Source organism: Schistocerca cancellata, chromosome 9, assembly GCF_023864275.1.
Source record: "Schistocerca cancellata isolate TAMUIC-IGC-003103 chromosome 9, iqSchCanc2.1, whole genome shotgun sequence".
Taxonomy (NCBI): domain Eukaryota; kingdom Metazoa; phylum Arthropoda; class Insecta; order Orthoptera; family Acrididae; genus Schistocerca; species Schistocerca cancellata.
In genome coordinates, this window is record NC_064634.1 from 255,388,105 (window position 1) to 255,413,421 (window position 25,317).

Below are 25,317 nucleotides of genomic sequence, written 5' to 3' on the forward strand. Positions count from 1 at the left end.
TATACCTGCACTTGGAGGTCAGCTTCTTGAACTAATGACTTTACTTTCTGTGCAGCATGGGTGATAAAATTGCTGCTTCAGGTGAAAATCTTCAGGAGATGCTTGGCTCAGCTCTATCTACAAATTGTATTTTAGCTGTTAGTTGTCTATTCAAGTGTCATACTTTTAGAAGCAAAATAGGACATTTGCTAATTTTACAGAGGAATACCAGACGCTGTTACAGCCACAAAAACAAAAGACAATTCCGTTTGCAGCATCAAATCACACTATACACAAACGAATCTATACAAGACGAAAACTTAAACGTGTCTATTGAAGGAAAGAGATGTGATTTGCTACTTGAACGATTATTTAAGAATTTATTCGTATTGTACTTTGATATTTTGAACTACTTACGTCTTGTTGGGTCATCTGAAGATGTTTTTCAGAAGCCTGAAACGATCACATTAGTGTGTACGTAGCATTACTGTGATGCTGTAACACACCCACAACTTTTCGAGTTGTAGAACAGCCAACTCTTTATCTACAGTATTTAATATCGCAATGAAATGAAATGAAATGATTGTGTAGCATTGATGACTGGGAGACCTCAACCTTGGACGTCCGGCAGGGGAGTTGCAAGTCTTATATAAGTTTACGCCACATTAGGTGACTTGTATGTCGGTGATGATGAGAGCATGATAAGAACAACATCCAATCCACGAGCAGAGAAAGCCTCCAACATGGGAGGGAATCGATCCCAGGCCCACTGCATGGTAGAAAACACGCTACCACTCAGCTAAGCAGGCGGACATTATTACAATGTTGCGGAAGCACGCCTATGTCATCGACCAAACGTTTGCAGTTTTTGCAACATACACTGTTTTTGTCTTATAGCGAAGGAAACCTAAATTAAAGGATAAGAATGAACATCTAGAACGGAGAATTTATTGAAATCTTCACTATAGCCATTGGACACTAGGTTAAAAACACACATTGCGGAGGTGCGGGTATTTTGCGTTTTTTCTGTGTGCAGGCTGCAAATTACATATTCACCTACCTCAGAACGGCCTCTGTTCAATATCCCTCCACTCGGCAATGTAGATACTTACAAGATGATGTAAAAGCAGCGTTGATAAGAAACGCCATCTAATATCTACAATTACTGAGGCCGGCAACTCTAGTAACGAAATAAAGGTCCGTAGAAAAAGTGTCATTGAAAAATTTATCGGGCCGTAAGATAGGGGATTGGCTTCCGAAATATAACGTCCAAAATTTCCACACCAAAATGTTTATTTGTTCTTATAGCCAAAGAAACGGTACTATTTAGTCCACATTTAAGCTATTGGTCATTTTCGTCAAGTTCACAATTCATATACTCACATCGCACTCAAAGCAGCCAGAAACCTGTCCAAATCCGATCCAAATGAAACTACGTTTTCACAGTCATTAATTTTACCTCTAATTTGTGTTAATACATTGGGTAATTCTTATGGATTCCTGAAAAAAGAACACTGCTCGCCATAAATGCTTAGTGGCTGAATGCTGAAATATGCCACGTGGATACTATAAAGGCCAAATTTTCACATCCATCAGAACAGTTCTAGAACTTCCAAATTTCACAAAACTGTCTGTAACTACATCAGCGTCAGTCAGTTTTCTATCTTTTAATACTAAAGACTGCGCTATTTACCATTATGTTAATCCAATAGTCCTATACTTGCAACATCTTAGTGTAGAAAGCTTCACCTTGCTGTTGACACCTATTTTCAGATGTCATGAAACAAAAAGTCTTTGTATGTTGTTAGCTAAACTTTTTAATTCGCTGATAAATTATCTGCACTTATTAAGAAACCAATTTACCTTATGAACAAAGCTCTTATTCTCAATTAGCAACACCAGTGTGCAAAATAATGTCCACACTCTACTACGAAACCATCTTATTTGAGGACTTCATGACTACAAGTTTCAGCAGTCAATTTCGTGTTATTTAAGACTACAGCTTCTGTTTACCTTAACAAAAATTATCACTGCACATGGGAAAGAAATAACCTTACTTAATTCATAGTATGGATTTTCAGTAACACTTCTAAAATAACTACGTTTTGTATTCTATTTCACTTTTTGCGTTATTTCAGTAAGTGCACTGTGGAGCAATAAGTTACTACATTAAAGAAATACCGAGAATTATGAATAAAATGAATTTTTGGTTGAAACGTTTTAGGTATTTTTGACCTGCCATACCTTGCACTTTCGTTTTTCTGTGACAGCTGCAGAGCATGTAGTGTTATTTGTAATTCATTAGGGACATAGAACTGCATTTCAGATTTAGTCAGATGTAATAAAGGTCACCAGTAATTTGAATTTCGAGCAACATAACTGATGATTTGGCATTTGAAGCAGCATTTACTGTTTACTAATATGATTACAAAATCATGTAAGATTTTTTAATATAATGCCACAGAAATTAATTCAAATAAGCTAGTGTCGGCTGTGAATCAGTGAATGTAGGTGATGAAGAAAAGATTAGAAGATTTTAAGGTATGGTTTAGACCAAATCACTCTTCTTCCATTACATCACAGGCGCTGGCTGTTGTGGTTGGTAGCTCTAGCGACTGTTCATTTGACTCAGCAGTGCATAGTATGAGTAAGAAGCGTTTACCAACTGAAACAGAGAGTTCGACACTGTTATTATTCATAAACAATGGGACAAATAAATGATTTATGTTATCTAATCTTATTCCAATACATACCAGCTAGAAATTTAATACACACAATTATTTGAAATGCTCTATGAATTTCAGTTTTAGATAAATGACTTGTCTAAGCTAACCGTTATTTCATGATTTCAGTGGTTCGGCTATTGCACTTCTGATTGATACCCGTAATGTCAAAGATAACATTCCAGATGTGAAAAGTAAGCATAAAGAAATAATTTTCGATGGACCACCGACATTTCCAATGAATTAGGAAACACCTTCACTCAGATTCACAACTATTAATGAATGAACGTTTACGTGTTGTTGAAACACAGGATAAATCGATGTTACCAGCAGTAATTACCATATTACGCCTTAACAGTCTTCTCACTTGTATTCATCGTTCCTAGATAGACGAAATATGTAAAATGTGGTCAAGTAAATGTCTACAGTTTCGAAAGTCTGCGGTTCGATCTCCAGCTACCTCTACTACTTTATCTACCATTTATTGCTTCTTTCACCTCTGACAATGTCTACTACCGTGCAGACTGAAGAACTCTACAGTTCGAAAAGTCCACGTTGAACTATATCCCTCTATATGTGAATAGATAAGTCAGTTCCATCGTTGGATGAAGCCAGTGGGGCACCAAGTCAGATAAGACTGTGCCTAGTAAAGCAATGCGCTGTTAAGACGAGCTCCCTGGTTGACAGCTGCTTGCTGTTTAGTTGGAAGATTCAAATAAACACGTTGGTCGTTATACAAAGATGAATTAGTTGCTTGCAGCACTCACGATGTTTACACAGTAAATTTTCGCTTGACAACTTCGACTATGTTAAGTTTTTCATTTTTATTGACTCAGGGAACAAGTATGTAGACTAACCGTGAGGAATGCTTCCCTGTTGATGGGGTAGAGGTGTCCAGCTGTGAGAACTAGCGGCTTCTGGGAACGGCTGACGATGATCCTCAGAGCACGTTTGAAGCGCTCACTCGAGTCCACCCAAGAGCTGTTGTATGCTGCTACCGAGACCGCCTCTGCCTGTAATAAACAAGACACGCTACAGTGTACATGTTATAACATTTTAATTTTTTTATGCACATCTTGACAATGAATTGAAGTACCCAGTAGACGTGGTCGGATGTCAATTGAACTTTTACAGACGTACATGCCGTCGGTGGTTATGTTAATGATTAGAGTTCCAGTGTCTGAAACAGGGAGAATGGCCACCAGAGTCCATTAGTGTCACTCAAGTTCAGTGTTGCTACCAGGCCTGGTAGGGTGTATGTGAAGGGCCGAACACTGCCAGATGTTGGATGATCACGGTGATGGACGCAGTGATGCTGTGAACTTGTGTGAGACAGTGTTACCTGCACCTCACAGACATTGAAATAGGCCTTGTTGTGAATTTGCTCCTGCCGCTGTGGCCGAGCGGTTCTAGGCGTTTCAGTCCGGAACCGCGAATCTGCTACGGTCGCATGTTCGAATCCTGCCGTGGGCATGGATGTGTGTGATGTCCTTAGTTAGTTAGGTTTAAGTAGTTCTAAGTTCTAGGGGACTGATGACTTCAGATGTTAAGTCCCATAGTGCTCAGAGCCATTTGAACCATTTTGTGGATCTGCATTTGGCTCTCTGATGGACTCATGCTATATCCAAATTTGTACGCTTTGGTATGCGACAGTAGGTTGAACTGCCTGGTAACATGATGGCAGGGTACTGGTTCGCATGGATCTGTTCGACAACATCTGACAACCACATGGAAGCATCGCAGTAGAGTTGTGGCGATTCGTGAATGAGTCGTTCATTTGAACGACTGTAAATAAAGAATCATAAGAATCGAATCATGATACTGACGAATCGTCGTTCAAAAGAATCGTAAGAACGATTGTGTGATTCCGAGTCGTGACGATTCCAAGTTCCAACGATTCATCGATTCTTAGTACGCTATGCTTCGAAGGCAACTTCCGAATCATGCCGAGTCGTGCCGAATGATTACGGCCGCCAGATGGCAGTCAAGTGGAGGACGCATGTCAACAAAGGAAGCTCGAAAGGAACAAACGAAGTTCGTGGGCCGTAATATCACGCGTGAAAACCAAGGTGACACTTGGCAGTGTTATCTTCTCATGTAAATAGTTGTGCCAGTGGCAAGTTCTCAGACAAATTAAAAGCAAAATACCTATGCTTCGTATTTAGACGAAATGAAAGTTAAGCTAAATTTGCCTTGTGGAAGGGCTGTCAGCTGCGTTATGAATTGCAAGAGTGATGTGGACTTGGAAAGACATCTTAGCACAGAAAAACATAGGATGATATGAGCCAAATCACGTCCGCCTCACTGCTAGATTTTGTTACTATAAAACAGACGTCCGTAGTTAGATACGTTCAAGCCACAAGACCAAACTGGCATACCACGTAATTTTGCACCACCTTTCGCACAAATCGACTCCTCTTTCCTGGCATACTGAAATAAAACAATAGATGCAATCAAATCAAACGTGACGTATAAATCGAGAATCACACTTGTAACGTCATTTGCAAGTTTACTCATAAATAAACTATTTATGGCATATATTATCATGACACAGTTCGATTCTATCCCCATCGACAATTTCAGACATGTCCTGCCATCTGTGAGTAAGATGTAGAACTTTTTGCATTCCGTAAGAATCGTGCCATCGCAGACTAGAATGAATCGTGAACGAATCGTAGGAATCGATTCGCAATGTGAGATTGAATCGTAGGAATCGAATCGGGAAAAGAATCGTGTTGCCCAACTCTACATCGCAGTATCGCGCACCAAGATCACTGAAACACTCTCACATCTGCATCTCCCATCAGACAAGAAGTAATGGATTCCCAGAAAATATCTGTGGAATGACACACTAGTGTTCAGGGACTACCAGCAGTCGGACTAGGGCATTACAATCCCATGTGTACGCTTCCACTAACACCACAACAGATGCTGTCGTTTTTCAAGTGGTGCTATGAGCACGAATCGTGGACTGGGGATGAAAGGCGTCATATTGTTCTCAGTGATGAACTACCTCCGATGGCCACTGTCAGCAAGTATGCCATCGATGTGGAGAGAGATCCCATTTTTCCAATGCTTCAGAGAGGAACAGCGGTGTTATTCGTGGTGTCATAGTGTGGGCAGATATCAGATATAGCTCAGATGAAGACTGGTAACAAACTTGGAAACTCTAACGGCGCAGCTGTACTTGACAGACACTGACGTCCTCCTGTGTCACCTCTCATATGAGAGTATTGTGGTGCCATTTTTGAACAGGACAGTTCCCGACTACCTGAACGGTCTAAATGATGTTGCGGTACTCTCGTGCGCACCAAGGTGTCCAAATCGCTCCCCAATAAAAAATTTGTGGGACCAGTTAGGACGTTGACTCTGTCCCAGTGACTATATCCAGGATGTAATGGACCAGTTACAACAATTGTGAACCAACTTGGCTCAGAAGAGGTGCGGGTCCAGGGCAGAAAGTGTGGGAGCGGGCTCACATCGCCGAGTTCTTTGTAACTTTGACTTTGTTTTGTAATCTCTACAATAACGTCAAATACCCTCTCAAGACATGAAATTTCATTTTTTTTTCGTGATCCCCTACTGTCTGCATCATTTTTTGACTATATTGATTGGAAAAACGCTAAGAAAATGGAAGTAGTCGGTTTTTGTGCGTAACTTTCCCTCTTCACAGCTTGGGTGACATAATAGGAATTAAACCTAAGAAAATAATCAAAGTATGGCCGAATTTCCACACATCACCTACTCCTAGTGGTAACTATGTAAACATGTAGTGTCAGTGATACACTGTCATTCAGACTGTCAAGAAGAAAAATAAGCACGAAAACGGACTAATCAATACGTAAAAATGAGATGTAAAAGTACGTTTACAACGAATGTCCAAGTAACATTTATACGAACTCCAACAAAGACAGTATATGCCAAAATCACTACTGTACTTAAATTAATAACGCCAATCGAATGTAATCACAGTCTGTAATAAAAAGACAATCTCCTATTAATGTATTTACAGAACATCAGATGGTGGAAGTATGTCGCACTCAATTCGAACACTTCGCATGATATCCTCGACGCCATGAATAGAGGAAATTAGGTTTCGTCAATGTTTCTGGGCTTTCGGGAGGCTTCTCCTTAAGTACTACATCTACGCTTTACAAATAAAATGCTATCCTATGGGATGACTAGGGAGGTTTACGGTAGTTCAAGGTATCCTGACAGGCCCTATACAGGACTCAGTTCTGGATGGAGAGTCATCTAGAGGCACTACTGTGCCCCAGGGGAGTGTAACAGGACAGCTGCCATTCATGTTCCACATTAATAACTTGTTGTTTATGGCTCCACTTCCTCAGTTTTGTTGCAAGCTCACTGAAAGTGAATCCTGCTGATTATTGCACATCTTTCTATACAGCGATTAAGGAAGTGTTATCTAGTACGTGCAGATTCGTCTAGTATTCACTGAATGAATGCGACAGTTTCGTCTGAATAAGTCAATAATGTTAAAAACAAATCCCAAGTTTGGAAAAATATGTACAAAGACGGCTGAGTTAGGGTTTTGAAATACCACAGCAATGATCTATAACTAGTTGGCGAACCAGATCAGTCTGACTCCCTCTTCTCGGCTAAAGATATTCTCGGTGCGCCCTCAAACTATTAAACCATATGGGGTAATAGAGTGAAAGTAAGCAAAGTAATTCAATTTTAGGGTTTCAATATCAAACACACCGCCGTCCCGTGTGGCCGAGCGGTTCTAGGCGCTTCAGTCTGTTACCGCGCGACCGCTACGGTCGCAGGTTCGAATCCTGCCTCGGGCATGGATGTGTGTGATGTCCTTAGGTTAGTAAGGTTTATGTAGCTCCAAGTTCTAGGGGACTGATGACCTCAGATGTTAAGTCCCTCACTGCTCACAGCCATTTGAACCCTCAAACACACCGAACATTCAGCGGTTCGTCGACTTGTCTGGGGTCGCGCTAGATTACAGCGAAACTAAATCTGAAGTCTTAAATTACGCATTTAAGAAATTACTCATGCAGGACGATCGTACAGACATATTTCCGTTTGACCGTCGCACAGATTCCCGTATGTAGGACATAGACATTCCCGGCGTTGAGAAGCAACTTCAAGAGTTGAAAATAAATAAGTCGCAAAGTCTGGACGGAATCCCAGTTTCATTAAGAGAGTATTCCATGGCCCTGGTCCCTTATTTACCTTGCATTTATCGTAATTTTCTCGTCCAGCTCCAAGTCCCAAGCAACGGTTAGAAATACTGGTGAAGCCTGTACATAAGAACGGTAAATGAATGGGCCCGCAAAGCTACAGACCAATATCCTTCACATCATTATGCTGCAGAATTCTTGAACCTATTCCCATTTCGAATGTAATAAATATCCTTTACATCGAAAACCTTTTGTTCACAAATCAGCAAGGATTAACTAAGCCTCGCTCGTGCGAAACTCATCTTGACCTTTTCTGACACGACATCCTGTGAACCATGGATAAAGGTGACAGGCAAATTCTGTGTTCCTAGATTTCCGTAATCAGTTCAAATGGTACCTCACTGCAGTCTATTAACGAACGTCCGAACATACAGAAGAGCTTCCCTAATACGTGTGTGAGTTGCTCGATGATTACAGAAGTGAATAGCACCCTCTACGTTGTTCTCGTCGGTGAGTGTTCGTCAGAGACAATGTTATCGTCATGAGCACCGCGGGGATGCGTTATAGGATCGGTATGGCCTTCTGTATACCTTAATGACCTGGCGGGCGGGATGACTGATCCTTTGCTGATGGCGGTACAGTATATGAGACGGTATTGCCGTTCAGAACCATCATCAGTTATTTTGCTCCCCAAATAGCAAAATTCATCTACTACTTAAAGCGTCTAATTTCCAAATCTAATTCCCTCAGCATCACCTGATTTAATTCGACTACACTCCATTCTCCTCGTTTTGCTTTTGTTGACGTTCATCTTACAGCCTCCTTTGAAAACACTATCCATTCCGTTCAACTGTTCTCCCAGGTTCTTTGCTGTTTCTGACAGGATTACAATCTCATCGGCAAACCTCAAAATTTTAATTTCTTCTCCACGGATTTTAATTCCTACTTCCAGTTTTTCCTTTGCTTCCTTTACTGATTGCTCAGTATACAGTTTGAATAAGATCAAGTACAGTCTACACCACTCTCTCACTCGCTTCTCAACTAGTGCCTCCCTTTCGTGACCATCGACTCATATTACTGCCATCTGGTTTCTGTAAAAATGTATACAGCCTTTCGCTCCCTGTATATTACCCTTGTCACCTTCAGAATCTGAAAGAGAGTATCTAGTCAACATTGTCCAAAGCTTTCTCTAAGTCTGCAAATCCTAGAAACGTAGGTGTGCCTCTCCTTAATCTATCTTGTAAGGTAAGTCGTAGATTCAGTATTGCCTTGCGTGTTCTGACATTTCTTTGGAGTCCAAACTGACCTTCGCCGAGGTCAGCTTCTACCAGTTTTTCCATTCATCTGTAAGGAATTCGTATTAATATTTTGCAGCCGTGAATTTTAAACAAATAGTTCCGTAATTTCCACGCGTGTCAACAAATGCGTTCTTTAGGATTGGAATTATTATATTCTTCTTGAAGTCTTACGATATTTTGCCTGGTTCATACATCTTGCTCACCGGGCGGAAGAGTTTTGTCATGGTTGGCTCTCGGAAGGCTATCAGTAGTTCCAGCGGAATGTTGTCTACTACAAGGGTCTTGTTTCGATTTAACTCTTTAACTGTTTTGTTAAGTTCATCACGCAGTATCATATCTCTCTTCTCATCTTCATCTACGTCCTTTTCCATTTCTATAATGTTGCCCTCAAGTACACCTCCCTTGTGTTGTTGTTGTTGTGGTCTTCAGTCCTGAGACTGGTTTGATGCAGCTCTCCATGCTACTCTATCCTGTGCAAGCTTCTTCATCTCCCAGTATCTACTGCAACCTACATCCTTCTGAATCTGCTTAGTGTATTCATCTCTTGGTCTCCCTCTACGATTTTTACCCTCCACACTGCCCTCCAATGCTAAATTTGTGATCCCTTGATGCCTCAAAACATGTCCTACCAACCGATCCCTTCTTCTAGTCAAGTTGTGCCACAAGCTTCTCTTCTCCCCAATCCTATTCAATACCTCCTCATTAGTTACGTGATCTACCCACCTTATCTTCAGCATTCTTCTGTAGCACCACATTTCGAAAGCTTCTATTCTCTTCTTGTCCAAACTAGTTATCGTCCATGTTTCACTTCCATACATGGCTACACTCCATACAAATATTTTCAGAAACGACTTCCTGACACTTAAATTTATACTCGATGTTAACAAATTCCTCTTCTTGAGAAACGCTTTCCTTGCCATTGCCAGTCTACATTTTATATCCTCTCTACTTCGACCATCATCGGTTATTTTACTCCCTAAATAGCAAAACTCCTTTACTACTTTAAGTGTCTCATTTCCTAATCTAATTCCCTCAGCATCACCCGACTTAATTTGACTACATTCCATTATCCTCGTTTTGCTTTTGTTGATGTTCATCTTATATCCTCCTTTCAAGACACTGTCCATTCCGTTCAACTGCTCTTCCAAGTCCTTTGCTGTCTCTGACAGAATTACAATGTCATCGGCGAACCTCAAAGTTTTTACTTCTTCTCCATGAATTTTAATACCTACTCCGAATTTTTCTTTTGTTTCCTTTACTGCTTGCTCAATATACAGATTGAATAACATCGGGGAGAGGCTACAACCCTGTCTTACTCCTTTCCCAACCACTGCTTCCCTTTCATGCCCCTCGACTCTTATAACTGCCATCTGGTTTCTGTACAAACTGTAAATAGCCTTTCGTTCCCTGTATTTTACCCCTGCCACCTTCAGAATTTGAAAGAGAGTATTCCAGTTAACATTGTCAAAAGCTTTCTCTGAGTCTACAAATGCTACAAACGTAGGTTTGCCTTTTCTTAATCTTTCTTCTAAGATAAGTCGTAAGGTCAGTATTGCCTCACGTGTGCCAACATTTCTACGGAATCCAAACTGATCTTCCCCGAGGTCGGCTTCTACCAGTTTTTCCATTCGTCTGTAAAGAATTCGCGTTAGTATTTTGCAGCTGTGACTTATTAAACTGATAGTTCGGTAATTTTCACATCTGTCAACACCTGCTTTCTTTGGGATTGGAATTATTATATTCTTCTTGAAGTCTGAGGGTATTTCGCCTGTCTCATACATCGTGCTCACCAGATGGTAGAGTTTTGTCATGACTGGCTCTCCCGAGGCCATCAGTAGTTCAAATGGAATGTTGTCTACTCCCGGGGCCTTGTTTCGACTCAGGTCTTTCAGTGCTCTGTCAAACTCTTCACGCAGTATCTTATCACCCATTTCGTCTTCATCTACATCCTCTTCCGTTTCCATAATATTGTCCTCAAGTACATCGCCCTTGTATAAACCCTCTATATACTCCTTCCACCTTTCTGCCTTCCCTTCTTTGCTTAGAACTGGGTTGCCATCTGAGCTCTTGATATTCATACAAGTGGTTCTCTTCTCTCCAAAGGTCTCTTTAATTTTCCTGTAGGCAGTATCTATCTTACCCCTAGTGAGACAAGCCTCTACATCCTTACATTCGTCCTCTAGCCATCCCTGCTTAGCCATTTTGCACTTCCTGTCGATATCATTTTTGAGACGTCTGTATTCCTTTTTGCCTGCTTCATTTACTGCATTTTTGTATTTTCTCCTTTCATCAATTAAATTCAATATTTCTTCTGTTACCCAAGGATTTCTATTAGCCCTCGTCTTTTTACCTACTTGATCCTCTGCTGCCTTCACTACTTCATCCCTCAGAGCTACCCATTCTTCTTCTACTGTATTTCTTTCCCCCATTCCTGTCAATTGTTCCCTTATGCTCTCCCTGAAACTCTGTACAACCTCTGGTTCTTTCAGTTTATCCAGGTCCCATCTCCTTAAATTCCCACCTTTTTGCAGTTTCTTCAGTTTCAATCTGCAGTTCAGAACCAATAGATTGTGGTCAGAATCCACATCTGCCCCAGGAAATGTCTTACAATTTAAAACCTGGTTCCTAAATCTCTGTCTTACCATTATATAATCTATCTGATACCTACTAGTATCTCCAGGATTCTTCCAGGTATACAACCTTCTTTTATGATTCTTGAACCAAGTGTTGGCTATGATTAAGTTATGCTCTGTGCAAAATTCTACAAGGCGGCTTCCTCTTTCATTCCTTCCCCCCAATCCATAGTCACCTACTATGTTTCCTTCTCTCCCTTTTCCTACTGACGAATTCCAGTCACCCATGACTATTAAATTTTCGTCTCCTTTCACTACCTGAATAATTTCTTTTATCTCGTCATACATTTCATCTATTTCTTCATCATCTGCAGAGGTAGTTGGCATATAAACTTGTACTACTGTAGTAGGCATGGGCTTTGTGTCTATCTTGGCCACAATAATGCGTTCACTATGCTGTTTGTAGTAGCTAACCCGCACTCCTATTTTTTTATTCATTATTAAACCTACTCCTGCATTACCCCTATTTGATTTTGTATTTATAACCCTGTAATCACCCGACCAAAAGTCTTGTTCCTCCTGCCACCGAACTTCACTAATTCCCACTATATCTAACTTTAACCTATCCATCTCCGTTTTTAAATTTTCTAACCTACCTGCCCGATTAAGGGATCTGACATTCCACGCTCCGAGCCGTAGAACGCCAGTTTTCTTTCTCCTGATAACGACGTCCTCCTGAGTAGTCCCCGCCCGGAGATCCGAATGGGGGACTATTTTACCTCCGGAATATTTTACCCAAGAGGACGCCATCATCATTTAATCATACAGTAGAGCTGCATGTCCTCGGGAAAAATTACGGCTGTAGTTTCCCCTTGCTTTCAGCCGTTCGCAGTACCAGCACAGCAAGGCCGTTTTGGTTAATGTTACAAGGCCAGATCAGTCAATCATCCAGACTGTTGCCCCTGCAACTACTGAAAAGGCTGCTGCCCCTCTTCAGGAACCACATGTTTGTCTGGCCTCTCAACAGGTACCCCTCCGTTGTGGTTGCACCTACGGTACGGCCATCTGTATCGCTGAGGCACGCAAGCCTCCCCACCAGCGGCAAGGTCCATGGTTCATGGGGGGGCTCCCTTGTGTAGACCCTCTATATAATTCATTCACCTTTCTGCTTTCCCTTCTTTGCTTAGGACTGGTATTCCATCTGAGCTCTTGATATTCAAACAGGTGGTTCTCTTTTCTCCAAAGGTCTCTTTAATTTTCCTGTAGGCAGCATCTATCTTGCCCCTAGTGATATATGGTATTATATTCTTAAATTTGTCCTCTAGCCATCGCTGCTTAGCCATTCTGCACTTCCTGTCAGTCAAATTTTTGAGACTTTTTTACTCCTTTTTCGCCTGCTTTATTTACTGTATTTTTATATTTTCTTTTTTCATCAATTAAATTCAACATTTCTTCTGTTACTGAAGTATTTCTACCAGCCGTCGTCTTTTTGTCTACTTCATTCTTTGCTGCCTTCACTATTTCATATCTCTTCTACTACTATATTTCTTTCCCCTGTTCTTGGCAGTCGTTTTCTAATGATCATTCTTTAACTCTCTACAACCTCTGGTTCTCTCAGTTTATCCATATCCCATCTCCTTAAATTCCCATTATTTTGCGGTTTCTTCAGTTTAAATCTACAGTTCATAACCAATAAATTTAGGTCAGAGTCCACATCTGCCTCTCGAAACGTCCTACAATTTAAAACTTGGTTTCTAGGTCTCATATCCGCAACTTGCTATAAACGTATAAAAGTGGAAGTTAATGCAGATAAGTATGGACGTAGTTTTCGAATACAGCATTAGTGATGGTCTGCTTGACAAAATTGTGTCGATTAAGTCTCTCAGGCGTAATGTTGCAAAACAAAATGAAATTGAATGAGGACTTAAAGACCGGTATGAAGGAAGACAACTGGTCGACCTCGGGTTACTGGGAGAATTTAAGGAAAGTGTAGCTGGTCTATAAAGGAGACTGCGTATGGAACTCTTGTTCTTGAATACCGTTCGAGTGTTTGGAATCACATCCACATGGGATTAAAGGGAAGCGATTAAAACGTGTGCTGCTAGATTTCTTATTGGCAGATAGCGCGCAACTTTCCGTGCCCCCTGCTTTCAGAGCGCTGTTCACGGAGACTCATTGTGATGGTGAACCGGAGTCCTCGTACTACGGGTAACCCGTGGAGAGGTTCAATGGTTCAAATGGCTCTGAGCACTATGGGACTTAACTGCTGTGGTCATCAGTCCCCTAGAACTTAGAACTACGTAAACCTAACTAACCTAAGGACATCACACACGTCCATGCCCACGGCAGGATTCGAACGTGCGACTGTTTCGAGGATATGATGATGTTTGATTTGTGGGGCGCTGAACTTCGCGGTTGTCAGCGCCCGTACAAATTCCTAATCTTTGCACAGTCCAATCTCGCCACTTCCACGAACGATGATGAAATGATGAGGACTACACAAACACCCAGACCCCGGGCTGAGAAAATCACTAAGCCGGCCGGGATTCGAACCCGGGACCCCGGTACCCAGAGAGCTGCTGACATTTCAAGGAGATGTGCAGCGGTCCGAAGACTTGGAAACTGCGGAGACAACTGTATGGAGCAAAATCTCTTCAAGGTTGGCACAGATTCTCTGTTATAAAACAGTGGTGTCTTGTGTCATTATTTTGGAAACTTCACCAAGATACAGCACTCTGCTCGCAACTAATGTAGAAATTCTGTGAGGCTAGTGCACTCCTTTCTATTCTCTTTCGATTATACAGGGTGGTCCATTGGTCTTAACTGCGCCAAATATCTCACGAAATAACCGTCAAACGAAAAAACTACAAAGAACGAAACTTGTCTAGCTTTAGAGGGGGAACCAGATGGCGCGATGGCTGGCCCGCTAGATGGCGCTGCCATAGGTCAAACGGATATCGACTGCCATTTTTGAAATAGGAACCCCCATTTTTATTACATATTCGTGTAGTACGTAAAGAAATATTAATGTTATAGTTGGACCACTTTTTCACTTTCTGATAGATGGTGCTGTAATAGTCACAAACGTATAAGTACGTGGTATCACGTAACATTCCGCCAGTGCGGACGGTATTTGCTTCGTGACACATTAGCCGTGTTAAAATGCACCGTTTACCAATTGCGGAAAAGGTCAATATTGTGTTGATGTATGGATATTGTGATCAAAATGCCCAACGGTCGTGTGCTATGTGTGATGCCCGGTATCCGGAACGACATCGTCGAAGTGTCCGGACCGTTCGCCGGATATATACGTTATTTAAGGAAACAGGAAGTGTTCAGCCACATGTGAAACGTTAACCACGACCTGCAACAAATGATGATGCCCAAGTAGGTGTTTTAGCTGTTGTCGCGTCTAATCCGCACATCAGTAGCAGACAAATTGAACGAGAATGGGGAATCTCAAAAACGTCGGTGTTAAGAATGCTACATCAACATCGATTGCACCCGTACCATATTTATATGCACCAGGAATTGCATGGCGACGACATTGGACGTCGTGTACAGTTCTGCCACTGGGAAGAAGAGAAATTACGGGACGATGACAGATTTTTTGCAAGCCTTCTGTTTAGTGACGAAGCGTCATTCACCAACAGCGGTAACGTAAGCCGCCATAATATGCACTATTGGACAACGGAAAATCCACGATGGCTGCGACAAGTGGAACATCAGCGACCTTGACGGGCTAATGTATGGTGCGGCATTATGGGAGGAAGGATAATTGGCCTCCATTTTATCGATGACAGTCTAATGGTGCAATGTATGCTGATATCATACGTAATGTTCTACCGATGTTACTACAAGATGTTTCACTGCATGACAGATTGGATATGTACTTCCAACACGGATGGATGTCCGACACATAGCTCGCGTGCGGATGAAGCGGTATTGAATAGCATATTTCATGACAGGTGGATTGGTCGTGGAAGCACCATACCATGACCCGCACGATCACCGATTCTGGCGTGTCCGGATTTCTTTCTGTGGGGAAAGAAGAAGGATATTTGCTATCGTGATCCACCGACTGCGCCTGACAACATGCATAAGCACATTGCCAATGCATGTGCGAACATTACGGAACCCGAACTACTCGCTGTTGAGAGGAATGTCGTTACACGTATTTGCAAATGCATTTTGGTTAACGGACATCATTTTGAGCATTTATGGCATTAATGTCATATTTACAGGTAATCACGCTGTAACAGCATGCATTTTCAGAAATGGTAAGTTCACAAAGGTACATGTATCACATTGGAACAACCGAAATAAAATGTAGAAACGTACCTATGTTCTGTATTTTAATTTAAAAAACCTACCTGTCACCATATGTTTGTGACTATTACAGTGCCATCTATCACAAAGCGAAAAAGGTGGTCCAACTAAAACATTCATATTTCTTTACGTACTACATGAATATGTAATAAAAACTGCGGGTTCCTACTTAAAAAAACGCAGTTGACATCCGTTTGACGTATGGCAGCGCCATCTAGCGGGCCAGCCATAGCGTCATCTGGCTTCCCCCTACAAGCTAGACAAGTATCGTACTTTGCAGTTTTTTCGTTTGACACTTATTTCGTGAGAAATTGGGCCCGGTCACGATCAATGGACCACCCTGTATACCCATTTGCAGTGGGCTCAGTTTCTTTCGTGAAAATATAGGAACCATTTAGGGCTATGATTTTCTTTCCATATATCTTCTTATACTTATCTCTGAACTAAAGTTCCTAATATAAATGTTTCACAACCCATAAGAGTCGCCCCTCCTATGTTACCATCCATAATGCCAATTCCCACACCTTCTACCCCTCTGCAGGTGTGCCCCAGGGCTCTGTCCTCTCCCCTCTCCTCTACCTCCTGTACACGGCGGATATGCCCCAACCCCCCCCCCCTCCAGTACACCTCTTGCAATATGCTGATGACACCGCATTACTCGCCCTCGCTCCTACCCTCCAACGGTCCCAACGCCTTCTCCAGAATCACCTTGACCTTTTTGCTGCATGGTGTAACCAGTGGCACCTGAAACTCAATCCTTCCAAGACCCAGGCAATCATCGTAGGTCGTACCACTCGCTCCTTCCGACTCCTGGATTTCTCCCTTACTGTCTGCGCACGTCCTGTCCGCCTCACCCCCACCCTCACCTACCTTGGCCTCACCATTGACCGTCACCTCACCTGGATCCCTCATCTCCGCTCCATCCCATCCAAAGCCCACAACCGCCTCCGACTCCTCAAACTCCTCTCTGGCCGGACGTGGGTGTTGCACCCCTCTACCATCCTCCACACCTACAAATCCTTAATCCGTCCCATCCTCTGTTATGCCAGTCCTGCCTGGATATCTGCCCCCCCCCCAAATTCTATATGTCCCTCCAGATCCTTGAGCGTCATGCACTCCGCCTCGCCTTCCGTATACGCCTCCCGTCCCCCACGCGGATCCTCTATGATCTCATTCCTTTCCCCCATCTGCTCCTATTTCTCGAACATATCCGCATCCTCTACACCTCCCGCCGTCTTGAATCCCCTCACCCCCAGGTTGCTCCTCTCCTCTCCCATCCCCGCCCCCTGCCACGTCTTCACCGTTGTGTCCCCCCTACCCTCCATCTCTACACCCTACATCTCCTTTCCCAAGGTGGCTTCCATCAGCTCCCCCTCCCGGATGATGCCCTCTCTCCCTCCATTTATCCTTCCTATCAACTCTGATCCTCACCTCCCCTCCTTTCCTCTGTCCTTTCCCTGGGCTCCCTCTTCCTCCCCCCTTCCATCCTGTGTTTTCTCCCCACCTATCATCTCCTTTCTCCCCCTCCCCTGGGTCCTGTTGTACTCCCCTCCTCTGCCTTCCCCAATCCCTGGCACGTCTGCTCAGCACCACCCACCCCTCTTATGGATCCTCCTCTTCCATTGGCTCCTCCCCCCCCTCCCCCTTCACTTTTCCTCTCCTTCCCCCCCCCCTCCCTTTTTCCCGTCACCTGACCAGTTTCCCCCCCCCCCCCCACCTGCTCTTGGGTGTGGTATGTCGCATTTGTGCCAACTTTTAGCGCAGTGTTTAAGTGAGTGTTCAGTGTTGTGCGTCCTTCCACAGTGTTGCGAACAGAAATCATGCTGTCGCTGGGTGTGCTTTTTATATCTCTTGCGAACAGAACCCAGACTGTCGCCGTGTTTTTTTTTAATTGTCTGTCTATTATTTTTCTGCTTCCTGTGTATTTTATTAGCTTCATCGACCCTGTGTTTTATGTTTTACGCTCCAGAAATTTCTGCCATTTTTACCTTTAAGTCACCGATTTTATCGCCAACTGTTATTATTTTTTATTATCTTCATCTTTTTAAAACAAATTCTGTAGGCTGAAGAGCGGCGTAATAAGCTGCTGCCAGCCCGCCCCCTTTAGGGGGAATCGAAACTCAAAAAAGGAAAGAAAAAAAAACATAAGAGTCTATTGCAGTTCGTGAAACGTCTATACTCTATTCCAGAAAGAGAGGTTTCGATTTAAACGAGGTCTGCACGAAAAAAAATTCTTTGTTGGGTACCAAGAGGTAAAAAGAGACCCATATGATGACCTAATGGAAGGTGGATCACTTACACCAGAAAACATGCAGCAGCGACGTGGATGCATGGAAGAAACTGCAGCAGGCCTTTATCAGCAGTGGATGTCTAAAGGCTAATGATGTCGACGACGATGACGATGATGACGTACTTCAACAATACATACATCGAATATGTGTCTCGTAAGTTCGATACCGTGTTATTTTGTCATAGATCTATTAGTTGCTTTTTCTAGTAGAGAGACAGTAAGTAAAAAATTCATTAACGTTGTAAATAACGATGACGATACGATATTTCCTTTGCTTGTAGTGGTACATTCTAGGTTAATAATAATAATAATAGTGGAGGCCCGGGAGAAGAATAGGCCTCCGGTATGTTCTGCCAGTCGTAAAAGGCGACGAAAAGAACAAACCACTAATAGGGCTAACCCCCCTTTTAGTGTGATTACTTGGTTCAGGACAGAACTAAAGAAGCCTCGGACAAGTGCCGTCATGGTCGGGGACGACGCTTGAACCCTATGCCCGCCCACAATGGTAACGACACTGCTAGCCAACTGGAAAAGGATTTAAATCCGAATAGAGGTGTTTTGCAGGATATGCTTCCTGCAACCACCCTAGAAGGAAAACAAAGACAGAGGATGAGATGGTCAGATGACGTTAATCGACACCTCATGTTCTGTTATTACCAAGCAACAAACCTAGGAACCAACACAACTGGATTGGTTTGGTTTGTGGGGCGCTCAACAGCGCGGATATCAGCGAACACAACTGGATACAGATCACAAGTATACACAACATTTATTACCAGATACCCGGAATTAAAATTTTTAACAGAACAACGACTAGCTGATCAGATCCGTGTAATAATCAAAAATAACAGGATACCCCAGTCAGAATTAGAAAACATCAAACAACAAGTACAACAAATACTGGAACAAAATAATGTGCAATCAGAAGAGGAAGAAAACACAGTAATGGACTCAAACATCCCAGAGCAAACAAACAAAGACCAACACGCATCAATTAAACAATCAGAGGAAAACGAAATCTTAAGACAGCCACCAGAACAAGCACAAATAGAACACGAAGAGAGACACGTGTTAGATATAGAAGAGAAATTTCAGCTGACATATATAGAATACAAAGACACAAATACAGACATTAGACCATTCTTGCATAGACCGCCAAATAACCCACAAGTCGAAACAACAATAAAAACTATCAACACAATCATACACAACAAAATAAATGAAAACACAACTATGGAAGAGTTACAACTACTGGTTTATATAGGAGCACTCACTACACTAAATATACACACTAGGCAGAGATCAGAACAAACCAACACACAGAAGAAACGCACAAAACCAGCATGGCAACACAGGTTACAGATCAGAATAGAAAAACTGAGAAAAGATATCGGACAGCTAACACAATTTATAAGAAATGAAATATCAGACAAAAAACGAAAAAGGTTAGGTAAAATCTCACAACAAGAAGCAATAGAGCAATTAGATGAAAAAAATCAGAAATTGCAAGCATTAGCCAAACGACTTAGAAGATACAAAAAAAGTGAAAATAGAAGGAAACAAAACCAAACATTCAACACAAACCAAAAGAGATTTTACCAAACAATGGATAACACACACGTTAAAATAGACAATCCACCAAACATAACAGACATGGAACACTTCTGGAGCAGCATATGGTCAAACCCGGTACAACATAACAGGCATGCACGGTGGATACAAGCAGAAACAGACACATATAAGATGATACCACAAATGCCTGAAGTGATAATTTTGCAACATGAAGTCACCCGAGCAATTAATTCTACACACAATTGGAAAGCCCCTGGAAATGATAAAATAGCAAATTACTGGCTAAAGAAGTTCACCTCAACACATTCACATCTAACTAAATTATTTAACAGTTACATTGCAGACCCATACACATTCCCTGATACACTTGCACATGGAATAACCTATCTGAAACCTAAAGATCAAGCAGACACAGCAAACCCAGCTAAATATCGCCCCATAACATGCCTACCAACAATATACAAAATATTAACTTCAGTCATCACACAGAAATTAATGACACATACAACACAGAACAAAATTATAAATGAAGAACAAAAAGGCTGCTGCAAAGGAACACGAGGATGTAAAGAGCAACTGATAATAGATACAGAGGTGACATATCAAGCTAAAACTAAACAAAGGTCCCTACACTACGCATACATTGATTACCAAAAAGCCTTTGATAGTGTACCCCACTCATGGTTACTGCAGATTTTGGAAATATACAAAGTAGATCCTAAATTGATACAGTTTCTAAACACAGTAATGAAAAACTGGAAAACCACACTTAATATCCAAACAAATTCAGATAACATCACATCACAGCCAATACAGATTAAGCGTGGAATATACCAAGGAGACTCATTAAGTCCTTTCTGGTTCTGTCTTGCTCTGAACCCACTATCCAACATGCTAAATAATACAAATTATGGATACAATATTACTGGAACATACCCACACAAAATCACACATTTGCTATACGTGGATGATCTAAAACTACTGGCAGCAACAAATCAACAACTCAACCAATTACTAAAGATAACAGAAGTATTCAGCAATGATATAAATATGGCTTTTGGAACAGACAAATGTAAGAAAAATAGCATAGTCAAGGGCAAACACACTAAACAAGAAGATTACATATTGGATAACCACAGCGACTGCATAGAAGCGATGGAAAAAACAGATGCCTATAAATACCTAGGATACAGACAAAAAATAGGAATAGATAATACAAATATTAAAGAAGAACTAAAAGAAAAATATAGAGAAAGACTAACAAAAATACTGAAAACAGAATTGACAGCAAGAAACAAGACAAAAGCTATAAATACTTATGCTATACCAGTATTGACCTACTCATTTGGAGTAGTGAAATGGAGTGACACAGACCTAGAAGCACTCAATACACTTACACGATCACAATGCCACAAATATAGAATACATCACATACATTCAGCAACAGAAAGATTCACATTAAGCAGAAAGGAAGGTGGAAGGGGATTTATAGATATAAAAAACCTACATTATGGACAGGTAGACAATTTAAGAAAATTCTTTCTAGAACGAGCAGAAACTAGCAAAATACACAAAGCAATCACTCATATAAATACATCAGCTACACCATTGCAATTTCATAAGCACTTCTACAACCCTTTAGATCACATAACATCAACAGATACAAAGAAAGTAAATTGGAAAAAGAAAACACTACACGGCAAGCACCCGTATCATCTAACACAGCCACACATAGATCAAGACGCATCCAACACATGGCTAAGAAACGGCAATATATACAGTGAGACGGAAGGATTCATGATCGCAATACAGGATCAAACAATACCACAACAGATAAATGCAGACTTTGCAAACAACAAATAGAAACAGTAGATCACATCACAAGCGGATGTACAATACTAGCAAATACAGAATACCCCAGAAGACATGACAATGTAGCAAAAATAATACATCAACAACTTGCCATAAAACATAAACTAATAAAACAACACGTTCCCACATACAAGTACACACCACAAAATGTACTGGAGAATGATGAATACAAATTATACTGGAACAGAACGATTATAACAGATAAAACAACACCACATAACAAACCTGACATCATACTCACCAATAAAAAGAAGAAATTAACACAACTAATCGAAATATCCATACCCAATACAACAAACATACAGAAGAAAACAGGAGAAAAAATTGAAAAATACACCCAACTGGCTGAGGAAGTGAAGGACATGTGGCATCAGGATAAAGTCGACATTATCCCAATTATACTATCAACTACAGGAGTCATACCTCACAATATCCACCAGTTCATCAATGCAATACAGCTACATCCAAACATATATATATACAACTACAAAAATCTGTAATTATTGATACATGTTCAATTACCCGAAAGTTCCTAAATGCAATATAACATATACCATACAGTTACAAGGAAGTCACGCTTGACCGAGGTCCGCGTCACGTTCCATTTTTAACCAGACTTAAGTCTGAGGAAAAAAAAGTCAATAATAATAATAATAATAATAACACCTTGGCTTGAGTGCCTTAGAGACTGAAATCTCAAATCAGCTTAATAACTGTGGAAGAGTTGCCGGCAAAAGCCTGGAATCAAGTACAAGTAATTCAGAGCAGGAAGTTCATCTCATGCTCACCTGCGCTGTCACGTTATTTGCTGCCCAACAATAAAGATAGACTTGGCCTCCCGGAATTGGAAGAAATGATGCGCACTTCAATACTGAACTGAATTCTTCACTCTGCGAAAAATCAAAACAAATATATAAATACCTGAAAAGATATATGGCCTGGATTATATTAACACAAACATAGCAACAGATTAAACAAAACTACCACGGTTTCGTTATAATATATAGTCTGCTTTTGTGTTCTTCCTATTCCCTTTCACGTACATCGATGTGGATATTTAACAGCTTCTCTAGTAAATCGCTATGTTCTTCGCAAAAGGCGGAAGCCCTGCATGCGAAACAGTAATACACCTCCTTTTACGCAGCATTCGACAGGTTTCCTAACGAATATTGTTCTTCTATAGCTCTCATACACTAATATGTCACTGATTGTTTCGAGAATATACCCAGACGTAGAATAATTCTGTACACATACACAGTCTCAAAACAACGTTTTAAAACAGTTTCATTTTATTTAATATTGTCGGAGATTCAAAGTGTGTGGTCGGCATTCCTGAGGGCTAAAATGACAACTCTAACGACATTCCGAAGGAGAACTCTAAGTTTTTGTTCAACCTTTTCACCAGGCATGATGCCACTTGCCACCTAAAAAAAAAAAAAAGTGTTTCAATGAATATTCCACAGGTTCAAGTGTATAGGTGAGGCACTATAGGATATTTTGCGCCTACTGTTGGACTTGTAACGAAGTAGTGGGCAGGGCGTATACCAGATGGCTTTGACCGGAACTTCACAAACAGAGTGATAGGAGTGGAAAATTACAAGAAAACATTCGTATAGTCGCAAATTTTTGTGCAATGGCAAAATGAAGTGCAATGATAATAATATTAAAATTCCTGATCCATAGGGTGTCAGCCTAGCTGAGGGGAGTCAGTTACTTATGTTTTTCTGAGATAATTCGAAAACGCTATGGTTTCTAGCGAAAATGTATCCCTGTGCAAAATTACGCTACATTAAATTATCTACAGGAAAAGGTTTTCTGCATTTTTTCTTTAAAAGCACACGATATCAAGTCGCGGGGATAGTAAAATCTTGTATTTTTAAAAATACTGTTTCTTAGTATGAAATTCGTGTTTATTGATTAATAAAGTGGGTCAAGAACAAATTCTAAAGGTGGGCAACACACGTAAGTGCAGTTGAGTGGTTTCAAGAGATAAATTGGGGTGTGACAAACTGGTCGGGCAGGGGAGGTGGGAGGGTATATATGTGAGCGAAGGTAGGTCACCGGATTGTGGTCACGTCCTTATTTCCTTTATAGGACTGCAATCTGAAGAGTAATCGGGCGATTCCCATTTCTACATACCTCACTATATCAGAAGAAGTGACTGCTTGATGTGTCACGAAGTTATACTGACCCTACTGCAGCACACTTACGAACGACTGGCAACGCAGTGTTACTCTCGAGGGGAGTTAATTTTGCACAGAGTGTATTAACACTACAGGGAATACAGATATCAGTTATCAATAGTACTAAAGCAACTAATGTATGTGGACAGAAGGTACATAAATCTTTCCACACTGCTCTATACCGCTAGAGGCGAGGTTGATTCCTGGTTATCCCATACGGCAGCTGTAGTGTTCTTCAAGCAATGGAAACCCCCTCCACCACGACTCCTGCTCGCTTTTCCGTTTGCAGACAGACTACACATTCGCCGCATTTGTTGTCCAGTTCTCTGATGTGAGTAGACAACTTAACTTCATTGGGCTCCTGTTTTATAATTCAATTACTTTTAGTCTACTAAGTGAATACTTATTTTGAGCTCTTAAGTGAGCTTTTACGGATCAAAGCTGGAGCTGTAAAGTGTCTGCCACACTACAGAGCCTGTCGCGTGTATAACATGCTGTCAATATGTACGCGGACATCTTGAAAAGAAATGCCACCAAACGTTTTATATGAATATTCTTAGAGATTTTTAAAGAATCTCTTCAGAGACCTGCCAGTGAACAAAAAACGGTGAATCGTTAGGTGCTAAGTCTGTGGTCATCTGAGCAAGGTCGCGCAACCCTGTCCAATCTCCCGCATACGGCTGAGACTCATGCAGTGTTGAAACGTGCGGAACTCTCTTTCGAGGTAATCGGCGGACCATCTGTGCTCGTCACAAGGCTGATTGTGACAATTGTTTGTCAAACATCGTCATAGGTTATGAAACAAGGGCCACCTTTCTAAACGGAAACAAAATGGCCATGTACGGAATGGCGGCACACTACCTTTTTCGTTATATAAAAAAAAAAAGTTCAAAGCAGCACCCTCAGCCGGTAAAATCATGGCGACGAGCATCTGGGACATTGAAGGGGTTATTCCGTTTGATGTCATCCCTCATGGTGCAACCATCAACTCTCAAGTGTATCATGCTAACCTCAGGAATCTGAAGAATGGACGTCAGCGTTTTCGTCGTCACAAAAATGCAAACGGACTTTTCCTTCTCCACTTCAACGCAAGGGCTCCCGCAAGTCTGCGCACCTCAGAGGAGCTCACAAAACTTCACTCATCCTCTTCCACCCTACAGCCCAGGTCTCGCACATTCCGACTTCCATCTTTTTGATCCAGTGAAGGATCTACTCCGCGAGAAGCAGCAGGAGGATGATGGGGAGGTTACTGAGACAGCAAGACGTTGGTTCCGACGTCGACCAGTAGAGTGGTACCTTTCGCGAATACAGGTCCTTCCAGTATGACGGCGTAAGGCTGTCGCAT

The 25,317-nt window shown here is 41.6% G+C and overlaps 1 protein-coding gene across 1 annotated transcript in view; it reads right to left on the bottom strand.

The window, feature by feature from the left end:
- Positions 1-2,452: 2,452 nt before the first annotated feature.
- LOC126100792 (odorant receptor 43a-like) overlaps positions 2,453-25,317 on the bottom strand; it is a 55,027-nt gene continuing 32,162 nt past the window's right edge. The window contains exons 3-5 of the mRNA XM_049911414.1: positions 22,578-22,679; positions 3,560-3,715; positions 2,453-2,644 (exon numbers count right to left, since the gene is read on the bottom strand). Coding sequence (XP_049767371.1) covers positions 2,588-2,644; positions 3,560-3,715; positions 22,578-22,679 — 315 coding nt within the window. The 3' untranslated portion in view covers positions 2,453-2,587. The remainder of the gene's footprint in view (positions 2,645-3,559; positions 3,716-22,577; positions 22,680-25,317) is intronic.